Source organism: Ostrea edulis, chromosome 1, assembly GCF_947568905.1.
Source record: "Ostrea edulis chromosome 1, xbOstEdul1.1, whole genome shotgun sequence".
NCBI classification, from domain to species: Eukaryota; Metazoa; Mollusca; class Bivalvia; order Ostreida; family Ostreidae; genus Ostrea; species Ostrea edulis.
The window spans coordinates 86,372,327-86,384,706 of NC_079164.1; the positions used below are offsets into that span (position 1 = coordinate 86,372,327).

Here is a 12,380-nt window from a genome sequence, read left to right on the forward strand (position 1 = left end):
GTTTGGTTGCTAGGACAGGGGTTTATGGTTCATATAGTGAACATGTTTTATTTCGTTTGGACTTTTAGATTTGGAACTACTAATCTGAGTACATACATGTTGTCGTGACAAGGAGCAAAGTTTCTTCCAAAATTGTGAAACTCATGACCCCTGGGTGGGGTTCTATACTTGTAGCTCATATAGTGAAAATGTGTTATTTCTTTTAAAGCTACATATGCTCCAATTTTTATGTTAGAGTCTAGTACTACGGTATTCGAAGAATAAAATGAAACAACCCCCCCCCCCAAAAAAAAACCCTCTGTCAAGTATGCATACAAAAAAACTAGATTTTGAGATACCTAAATGAATGAATATAATTTCAAAATACAGCCAGCAATGTTAGCTGCCATTTTGGTGTCAAATTTCGTTGTTGTAAAATTGCGATTAACTATTTCAATGAAGAAAAAAAGGTTTATAAACTTTTGTCTTTGATATTTGTGTTAGAAACTCTATTCAGAGGCTCTAAATGAAGTAAAATTACACCACTGTCTTCCCGTGCAAAAACTGACTTCTATTTGAATAGAACTGAAATCTTTACTTTTATAAAATCTTAAACTTGGAATTAATTTCATTAATGATTATGGTTATAGTTATTTACTAAACTATCATAATGACACATTTTTGCAACAAAATCAAATTTTCAGGTTTAGAGTTGATATGTATTCTTCACACGTGTTCGGAAAGAAAACAATGGCGTCGGTAACTTTTGAGATCGAGTTCATCGACTGAAGATATAGGAATAAGGATTTATCAGTATGCCAGATCAAGTGTACTTGTAAGACTAAAGATATGCAAAAAACCAGGAATTGCTATGAAATTAGCACGTATGCAAATAAGATAGTCACGTGGTCAGCACTCGGATCGTTGCGGAAGAAAGTGTTTCATTATAGAAGGATATTCGATAGTTATATTATTCAAAAATGAAATCAAACTTTCGACCTATTCCCTTCATCTAGGGTGAAATTAAATATAGTACGTTCCATCTGTTATCATATTGTTTATCGAACTACATCATCAAACAACTCATTCTTATTACTAATTAGGTCCGCTTAGGTTTCCTTTCTAAGAATCAAGTTAAATCACAACAAAACTTAGGATTTCTCTCAGCAGACGACACCGGATCAATAATAATAAATATAATGGAAAAACCTCAACCGGGTAACTGACTAAGACCCAGAACATATGTATATCGTTATCTATCTGGATAATGATTCAAAAAGTAAACAACTATGATAAACAAAATCCAGTATGAGGTCACAAATACAAAATAGATCCTAACTGCTTTGGTAAAATCAGGCTGAGTGGTTAACTTAACAATTCTGTTGTTCTCAGACAGTGTCACACAGCCCACAATCACGGAAACATAGCCACCACAATTACATTATCCTATGCAAAAGACACCAAGACATTTTTCTAAAGTCACCCTATGCAAAAGTCACCATGTAAAGCATAGAGGTAGAGCGTTCGCCCCGGATGCGGAAGGTCGGGGTTCGAATCCCGGATGCGACAGACCTAAGTTGTTAAAATAAGTAGAGACAGTTTCATCGCCAAACGCTCGGCATCAGGTGTGAATGTCACGGGTCCTCGGAGATGACCTTAAAAGCGGATGTCCCGTGTCAGAGTAGGTGTGGCACGCGAAAGAACCCTCACTGCTCAATGATCGTAAGCGCCGAGCATAGGCCTAAATTTGAAGCCCTTCACTGGTATTGGTGACGTCTCCATATGAGTGAAATATTCTGAAGAGGGACGTTAAAGAAGATGCAATCAATCAACAATAAAGCCTAGTCACACAGACACAGGACTGAGTGGATAGCTGAACAATTCTGTTGCTTTCCGACAGAGTCACTAGACCTGCCCCTCGCTTGACGTTCACTCTCACAGAAGCAAGTGAACAGAGTATCCGAATGATGATGATAGTGAAGATTTATAGTGCAGACTGCCCAGTAGGGGCCCTGCTACACTAGGTTTGTTGTGGTGAGGCGACGATGGTGGTTGACTCTCGGTTCCCCTGGGAATGGGGACGGGTCTTCTCGAAGATCCGGGGATGGTTGGGTCCTCCAGAAGGTGGTGGATGAGTCCATCTCCTCTTCTTCGAGTCGATCGCCCACGGATCCCCACAGTATAGTCGGGGAAATGGCTTCATGAAGAAATTTTACATACGTAGTCAGACATAGTGAGTAACCAAATAAGGTAGCGCTGCCGTATTCATACCCTTTGCTCCAAGTTGATTAGTTAATACCATTGCTCCTGATTGGTTTGCGTTACTGCAATCTGATTAGTTAATGATTGGGGGCATTTCAATCCACCTTTTTACACTACAATATATCGGCATTATAAATACATTAACCATGTTACATATATGTATCTTATCTTATCTAACGTCCCTCTTCAGAATTCCTCACTCATATGGTTACATATATGTAGTTTGGAAGCAAAAATACTCTATTAATATATAATTATGGACTGTTTAGCAGGGAGACATCACAAATTATCAGGTCTTAGTAAGGTTATTACCCGAGGGCGCCTATAATAATTTTATTATCCTGAAGAATCTGGACGTTAAAAGAAACTATCACACACTTAATTGACTACAAGTTGTACTTTTTTTTTTATATATATATATTTGAAACGTCAACAAATTCGTAACAACTTTCACAGTAGAATGACGCAAAAACATAACGCCAAACGTAAACATTTCGTAACTATTTCAAAACAAAATTGTAAACATTAAGTGAAATGCAAAATTGCATGAGAATGGAATACTTTTCTTCTCAATTGTTATTTGTGACCGTTAATGTTGACGTTGAAGATATTGATTAATGATCCCGCATGTTTTCAATTATTTTTGATAGAGCTTTCTCGCATGTACCATTAGAATCTAAAGGGAGATAACAGTTGTCACCCTGCACTTGAGGGAGATATCACGAATTGTCTCCCACCACGTGACCAGCCCCCGACCAATGAAATTGACTGTATTATTCTGAAGGATAATAATAGTACGCATGTACAGTACCTTTAAAACATTCATGACTACTAGACATCAAACGATTAAACTGAGTACATTTGTAGCAATAAGGAGAGAAGTCTTTATGTTAATTATAAAATCCATGATTCTTTAGGGATTACAGTAGTAGGACGGGGATTTTATAATGACTCGTGTAGTGAAAATACATTATTCAAATATTGTCTTCTTGACTCTTCAACATCAGACAATCAAACTTGGCAGATAGTGATAACGAGGAATAAGTCTTTCTCATTCATGCCTCTTGATCCAAGGACTTGGTGTTAGGGTGGGGCTATATGGTTCATATAGTAAATATGCAACTTCTTCCACTAAAGTCATGTACACTAAGCAAATAAATCGAACATCTAGGACAGAACTGTAGTTGGGTTGGAAGCAGCTGAGGCAAACTGAAATTTTTAATCACTAGATCAAGAGTTCAGATCAAAGGTTAGGACTGTATGAATCATCTAGAGCCAAAACATATTGAATATTCCTGAATACTTCTCTCTTCCCTATAATATAGCAAAGGAATTAAATACACAGTAATAGCTCCTGCAATGTTTAGATGGAATAGAGGAGTCAATATGCTTTCCATCTTCTTGTCCGTCCCTAAGCAACAACATGGTAATATAGAGACATCGGAGACCTATGCTTAGCATAAAGGTGGCTTATGACTATATGATGTATAATGATGAAACACAAAATCTGAAGTAATTCTGTTCTCCGGCGCCCTCTGAGAGTTACCTTCATTGCATCATCAACATGCAACACTTTTTGTGTACATATATATGCGAAGTGCTTTGGTGTGATACGCAGATGACTGTTAAGGCCTGTGGGCCTCGTGTTCTGAAATGTAAAAACAGATATTAATATGAATTGAAGGCTTTCCGGGGATCACTTTTTTTTTTACCCAGTTACTTAAATACTGACTATATATCATTACATGGATGATACTGTTATGCAATTTATCTTTACAGAAAGAGGAATTATGACACGCAGATTCTGAAGATGACCTGGAAAATTAATTTCCATGACATTAACATGAAAATAACAAAACGTGGCATTGGGAGCCAGGTAAATGAACTTGTACAATCAGGTAATGAATGAAGGAGCAACCGTAGCAAGAATCTGATTCTCATTCATTCTATCATTCTCTTCGTTAATTTCTTATTTCCTTAATCATAAGGAAACCTAATCATTTGCAAACATCTAGGGTTTTCCTTTGAATGAAAGGCGGATATTTACGAACAGTGATCAATCTCAGAACTCCTATAAGCAATACAAAATAGAGAGTTTGGCAAACACGGACCCCTGGATCAGGTGCCTAGGAGGATTAAACATCCGCTGTCGACCGGTCACACCCACCTAATGCAACACTTAACACATAAAATTTTATTGATAAAGACATTGGGCGTGCTTGTTGAGGTTAACCGCAGAACAGTAGCTCTCTATAATTGATGTGTCACGATAAAGATCCCTCCCTACTCAATGGCCATAAGCGACGAGCATAGGCCTAAATTTTGCAGCCCTTCACCGGCAGTGGTGACGTCTCATTATGAGTGAAATATTCTCGAGTGGGACGTTAAACAATATCTAATCAATCAATCAATCTTATAACTTTATCATGACAAATTCACTGTACAGTTAAACATCTTTTAACAGTTTACGTTGCCTTTCTTTATGACGAGCGCAGCCAGTGTATACTTTTGTGTATAGATTTATTCACCACAGGCAGATAGAATCAGTTATCCGGACGTGCAGTTGTCACATCTTGCAACTCGACTTTAGACAATTCATATAACGCAGTAGATGTCAAACTTCTGCTCACAACCAAACTATACGTAGATGACGTAATGCGGCTTCGACAGGGAGTTTGCAGTAGATGTAAACAGTGCATTGTGATGTCATATTTAACTTTGCCGTTATCAACAACCTCAACAAAACGTACGAGGTGTCTAACAATATCTCTTTCAAACTCTGGGTACATGTACGAGTTGTGCAGATGCGATTCGGCGACGTCTTCCATAAGTCACGTGATTCGAACGAAAGAAAATGAGGGTAAACAATGTAGCCCAAACTTGGATATTTTTAAACTAATTCTGACCTTGTATACGTGTTACCATTAGAGCTCACATTGTGACCGGAGCGCTCGCTACCAGTTATTTCTAATGACGTCATTCAATAATGGGATACAAGAGCTCGAGAAAAGTCCAAGAGTTTATTCACAAACATTTTATTTTACAAAATCTTTATTTGCGAATGTTTTTGTGTTTTAGCTGAGTGCGTTATCTCTGACTGACCGTGAGTGCAGTAGTATTGCTACTAACAATCAGAATTATACACAAACGGCGGAGTATAAAGGTCAGACGGTGGCTATTAAGATCAGTCCCCTGTCGGCAGTCCAGCTAACTATGACAGACCTGGTGGAACTAAAAGCGGTAGGTACTATACACATCTGATATATGTTTTGTGGTCCCTTTAGCCCCTTTCACACATTCACGGATGGGACGCCCGATTATCCTGGATTGTCAGTCCGTGATGGTCCGTGACAACCCGCCATCACTGTGAACAAACCGTGTAAGCAATCGGCGGCGTTCGGGACAATCCGGCTTGGTCAAGCCAAACCGTGAAAAAAATTAAACATGTTTAATTTTTACATAATTTTTAATTTTAAAAAAATTAAACATGTTTAATTTTTACCCCGGATCGTCCCGGAAGAAAATCCTCGGTATTGATCCGTGTAGGTACCGTGTACCACCGTGTATCAACCGAGAGGTCCGTGTATCAACCGAGAAGTCCGTGTAGCCACCGAGGTAACCGTGTAAAGTCCGGGGTCATCCGTATACGAAACTTTTCTGCTGAAGAACACGGATGTCTACGGTCTGTACACGGATTGTTCCCGGTAACTACACGGACAGACACGATAAACGCATGGAAGAAAGACCGTAATAATCCGTATATCTCCGTGAAACAACCGTGGATGGACCGGCAGAAACCGTGATCTTCCGTACGCTCCGTGATAATACCTGCACCGACCGGGATTTTCCCCGGGACATACGGATAGCTACCGTGCTTATCCGTAGAAAAACCGGCGTTTTCCGTGTCTGCATCGTGATACATGTAAGACCGTGTTGACACCTGCATTACGTCGGATCACCCCGGATGGCAAGAATTTCGATCCGTGAATGTGTGAAAGGGGCTTTAGTTTCTCGTTACTATAAGTATTTTACAAAGGTTAATGTTATCTATTTTCATTACGATCTGCTTTTGGGTTTTACCCATCATAATGTTGATTTATTAGCCATCGCCAATTAGATTTCTGATTTCTTTGATAGCAATAAACCCAAATTCAGTTTAAAGATTTTGAATCTACAATGTACATTGAATAACTATGTTTTGCTTGATTTCCACGAAAATACATATTTTTTTACAATGTATTTTGGTGAGATTAATTGAAAATGGTACAGCTTTACCCTACTACATGTATTTCATTACACTACAAGAAAACTTATTCATTCATTTTCATTCCATTCGAAACAACCTGTTGAGGGAGATTCGCGGTTTCTAGAATCAGATTTTTTAAATGTCCATTAAGAAAATTTCGGATTTGGTTACCACCATAAATGCCCGGATTGTGTTGCTTTAAAGCAATATTTGCTTTCGTAATTTATATGATCGATACTTTCGGGTATCCTTGGGGGTCATAGGAATAATGAAGAGTACATGTACTTGTTTGAATTTAGATGCGGGACTTTATTCATCCCAATGTGAATCTATTTATCGGAGCCTGTATCGATCCTCCCAATATCTGCTTCCTGTTTTTATATGGCACCAAGGGAAGCCTCCAGGTACGTGTGACGTCACAGATGATTTCAATCGCTTCATGTAATATCGTTACAAAGAAGGAAATTAGCTGTAATCGGAAATTGATTTTAAATAAGTGCTTTTGTAGTAATCATACGTATCAGGTACAGCGTTGTTATTAATCGAGTCTTTTCTGGCTATTTATCATTTTTATCTACCTAAGGATGTGTTGGAAAATGACGACATTAAACTGGAATGGGCTTTCAAAGTCACAATTCTGAAGGACATCGCTATGGTGAGGTTGACCACTCACATTTTCTTAAACATTAATTCCTCATATTTAGAGTCTATAAATACTTATACAGTTCGGTCATTATAACATTTCTATTTTGTAAATCCAGGGAATGAAATATCTGCACACGTCAGTCCTGAAGTCACATGGGAGACTCAAGAGTTCCAACTGTGTCATTGACAACAGATGGACGGTGAGAATAACAGACTATGGAGTGTCTACTTTCTACAAAATTAAGAAACTGGCAAATACCAAGCAAATGGAGGATTTCAAAGGTAGCGTTTAATAAAACAATAGATGACTCACCAACTTTATATGAATCTGGTGTAGGCCAGTTTTCTCTGGCACAGAGGGCTATAAATCTGACCCGATTTCTAGATAGAATTAGATTTCCCTAATACAGAGGACTGTTAACCGTATGTTGTCCCTAGCTAGTATTAGATTTTCCCAACACTGAGGACTATTAATCATATGTTGTCCCTGCCTAGTATTGAATTTCCAAGTTTACTGATCAATTTCAATTATTTTTCACTCACACCACCAATCAGTGGTATATGAGGTACGATAAATAATAAAAGAAAATGGTAAGTCGTCTTAATGAATCGTGAATAGAAATAAAAATACGAATAATAAAAAAAAAATACAAGATATATATATATATATATATATATACACAAAAATTATAGTGCACTTAAAACTTCCAAATTATATCAGTGTATTTACCTTTTTGAAAGATATATTTCATATATTCATAATTCAAATGTTCATAAATAGATGGTTATAGTATTTGATCAATTAAATTGGGGTTTTAAAAATAAAGTGAGTATCTAAAATTGTTTCTTCTGTGTCCATTTTTAAATAAAAGATGCCATATTATAATTCCTTTGTGCTTCTTGGAAATAGTTTAGAATGTTTTTTTTTTTTTTTTTTTTTTAAAATAATGGCGGATTTGATGCTTTGCATCAAAAGTACCTTATATCACGTATCTTGTGCTAATATTAGACATTTTAATGATGATTGATCACGCGCATGCATTATTCTAATAGTTGCTGATTTGAATGCTACATGTAATTAGTGTTAGAAATCTTTGAAAGTCATACTTAGATGTTGGCTGATCTGGTTAATTTCCTATTAATCTACAGATTTGCTATGGACTTCTCCGGAAATTCTGAGGTCGGACGACGTTCACTTCAGAAATGGGACGCGGGCATGTGACGTCTACGGTTACGGTATTATCCTACACGAGATTTTCTACCGAAGTGGACCATTTCCGGTCGCAGGAAAGACACCGAAAGGTAGTTGGAACTTGAAATGACACTGAATGCATTGAAAACGACAACATTAACTAAATTAGAATGAAAGATATTAAGATAACTAATTGATATCTTGACAAGGGTATATCACCCATCTTGGTATGACGCATTGCATTGAATGAATACACGCATTTTTCTGGTATCAAAGGTGCAACCTTTGCACATAAGAATTTACTGATCCTTTGTATTGTTTCCTTGAATCTACAGGTATGATATTAAACCGATTCAATAGTTTTATGTTAAAAAAAAGGTTGATCAGCGTCATGCTAAGCCAAAATAAGTACGAGACCTAAGATGAAAGATTATCCGAGATATTTATAGGACAGGTAACGTCAGTTTATATAAACCCTATTCCAAAAATTAACACAAGGAAATCATTCACTGTTATCGTGCACACGCACTACTACAGTGCTTTGTGCGCTTTGAATATTGTACGCAAATGAGATATAAGAAATGTACCCAAAGATCGAATTTTGATGTTCTGGTTTTTTTTGTTTTTTTGTTTTGTTTTTTGCTTGCTTTTTGTGGGCATTTTGTTTTTGAATGCCAACTTTTTGGTTGTATTGTATACATGTTTTTACACTTTGTTCTCTGTTTTTAAATTTTACAGTATTTTGTTTTATTTCAGCGGATATCATTAGGCAACTTTCATTAGCAACAATGTATAATATATTTCTGGGTGATCTCCCCTTTTGACAATGTCATTTTTATTTTTACATGAATTTGTTTTATATCAGGGGAAATCATTACGCAATTTTAAGTAGTACCAATGTATATCATTCTAGGTGATCTCCCCTTTTTACATTGTCATCACAATAAATGACAATTCACAGACGTAATGTTGTCTGTCTTACTGTTGGGGTCAGAGCAACACGTTTCTGTGATCAACATTAAACGGGTATTACATAATAAAATTTTGATTTACCAAGAAAGCGATAAGTAAGTAGTATTTTCGAACCATTATGTAGCTTGATAGGGGAATGGCTTATGAGAGAGAGAGAGAGAGAGAGAGAGAGAGAGAGAGAGAGTTTGGGGTCCTGATTTTGTGAACAAGGCGAGGAAAAGCCTATTCATCAAAATACATATTATAAACATACGGGGAAAACCAGTTTAAGAATTGATTCCTCTCTTACTTAGAAAGATGTTCTTTTCATAATCTTATAGATAACATACATGTAGTAGTTCAGTCATAATCTTATAGAGAACATACATGTAGTAGTTCATCATAATCTTATAGATAACATACATGTAGTAGTTCAGTCATAATCTTATAAATAACATACATGTAGTAGTTCAGTCGTAATCTTATAGATAACATACATGTAGTAGTTCATCATAATCTTATAGATAACATACATGTAGTAGTTCAGTCATAATCTTATAGATAACATACATGTAGTAGTTCAGTCATAATCTTATAGATAACATACATGTAGTAGTTCATCATAATCTTATAAATAACATACATGTAGTAGTTCAGTCATAATCTTATAGATAACATACATGTAGTAGTTCATCATAATCTTATAGATAACATACATGTAGTAGTTCATCATAATCTTATAAATAACATACATGTAGTAGTTCAGTCATAATCTTATAGATAACATACATGTAGTAGTTCATCATAATCTTATAGATAACATACATGTAGTAGTTCATCATAATCTTATAGAGAACATACATGTAGTAGTTCATCATAATCATATAGATAACATACATGTAGTAGTTCAGTCATACGTATATCATATAGATAACATACATGTAGTAGTTCATCATAATCTTATAGATAACATACATGTAGTAGTTCATCATAATCTTATAGATAACATACATGTAGTAGTTCAGTCATAATCTTATAGATAACATACATGTAGTAGTTCATCATAATCTTATAAATAACATACATGTAGTAGTTCAGTCATAATCTTATAGATAACATACATGTAGTAGTTCAGTCATAATCTTATAGATAACATACATGTAGTAGTTCAGTCATAATCTTATAGATAACATACATGTAGTAGTTCATCATAATCTTATAAATAACATACATGTAGTAGTTCAGTCATAATCTTATAGATAACATACATGTAGTAGTTCATCATAATCTTATAGATAACATACATGTAGTAGTTCATCATAATCTTATAAATAACATACATGTAGTAGTTCAGTCATAATCTTATAGATAACATACATGTAGTAGTTCATCATAATCTTATAGATAACATACATGTAGTAGTTCATCATAATCTTATAGAGAACATACATGTAGTAGTTCATCATAATCATATAGATAACATACATGTAGTAGTTCAGTCATACGTATATCATATAGATAACATACATGTAGTAGTTCATCATAATCTTATAGATAACATACATGTAGTAGTTCATCATAATCTTATAGATAACATACATGTAGTAGTTCAGTCATAATCTTATAGATAACATACATGTAGTAGTTCATCATAATCTTATAAATAACATACATGTAGTAGTTCAGTCATAATCTTATAGATAACATACATGTAGTAGTTCATCATAATCTTATAGATAACATACATGTAGTAGTTCATCATAATCTTATAGATAACATACATGTAGTAGTTCATCATAATCTTATAGATAACATACATGTAGTAGTTCATCATAATCTTATAGAGAACATACATGTAGTAGTTCATCATAATCTTATAGATAACATACATGTAGTAGTTCAGTCATACGTATATCATATAGATAACATACATGTAGTAGTTCATCATAATCTTATAGATAACATACATGTAGTAGTTCAGTCATAATCTTATAGATAACATACATGTAGTAGTTCAGTCATAATCTTATAGATAACATACATGTAGTAGTTCCATCATAATCTTATAGATAACATACATGTAGTAGTTCATCATAATCTTATAGATAACATACATGTAGTAGTTCAGTCATAATCTTATAGGTAACATACATGTAGTAGTTCATCATAATCTTATAGATAACATACATGTAGTAGTTCAGTCATAATCTTATAGATAACATACATGTAGTAGTTCAGTCATAATCTTATAGATAACAAACATGTAGTAGTTCAGTCATAATCTTATAGATAACATACATGTAGTAGTTCAGTCATACGTATATCATATAGATAACATACATGTAGTAGTTCAGTCATACGTATATCATATAGATAACATACATGTAGTAGTTCAGTCATACGTATATCATATAGATAACATACATGTAGTAGTTCAGTCATAATCTTATAGATAACATACATGTAGTAGTTCAGTCATAATCTTATAGATAACATACATGTAGTAGTTCAGTCATACGTATATCATATAGATAACATACATGTAGTAGTTCATCATAATCTTATAGGTAACATACATGTAGTAGTTCATCATAATCTTATAGATAACATACATGTAGTAGTTCAGTCATAATCTTATAGATAACATACATGTAGTAGTTCAGTCATAATCTTATAGATAACATACATGTAGTAGTTCATCATAATCTTATAGATAACATACATGTAGTAGTTCATCATAATCTTATAGATAACATACATGTAGTAGTTCAGTCATAATCTTATAGATAACATACATGTAGTAGTTCATCATAATCTTATAAATAACATACATGTAGTAGTTCAGTCATAATCTTATAGATAACATACATGTAGTAGTTCATCATAATCTTATAGATAACATACATGTAGTAGTTCATCATAATCTTATAGAGAACATACATGTAGTAGTTCATCATAATCTTATAGATAACATACATGTAGTAGTTCAGTCATACGTATATCATATAGATAACATACATGTAGTAGTTCATCATAATCTTATAGATAACATACATGTAGTAGTTCAGTCATAATCTTATAGATAACATACATGTAGTAGTTCAG

The 12,380-nt window shown here is 34.5% G+C and overlaps 1 protein-coding gene across 1 annotated transcript in view; it reads left to right on the forward strand.

The window, feature by feature from the left end:
- Positions 1–12,380, forward strand: part of LOC125676883 (atrial natriuretic peptide receptor 1-like) — a 42,094-nt gene that overhangs the window by 16,663 nt on the left and 13,051 nt on the right. Inside the window, exons 8-13 of the mRNA XM_048914763.2 lie at positions 4,021–4,117; positions 5,320–5,481; positions 6,787–6,891; positions 7,071–7,142; positions 7,249–7,414; positions 8,282–8,434. Coding sequence (XP_048770720.2) covers positions 4,021–4,117; positions 5,320–5,481; positions 6,787–6,891; positions 7,071–7,142; positions 7,249–7,414; positions 8,282–8,434 — 755 coding nt within the window. The remainder of the gene's footprint in view (positions 1–4,020; positions 4,118–5,319; positions 5,482–6,786; positions 6,892–7,070; positions 7,143–7,248; positions 7,415–8,281; positions 8,435–12,380) is intronic.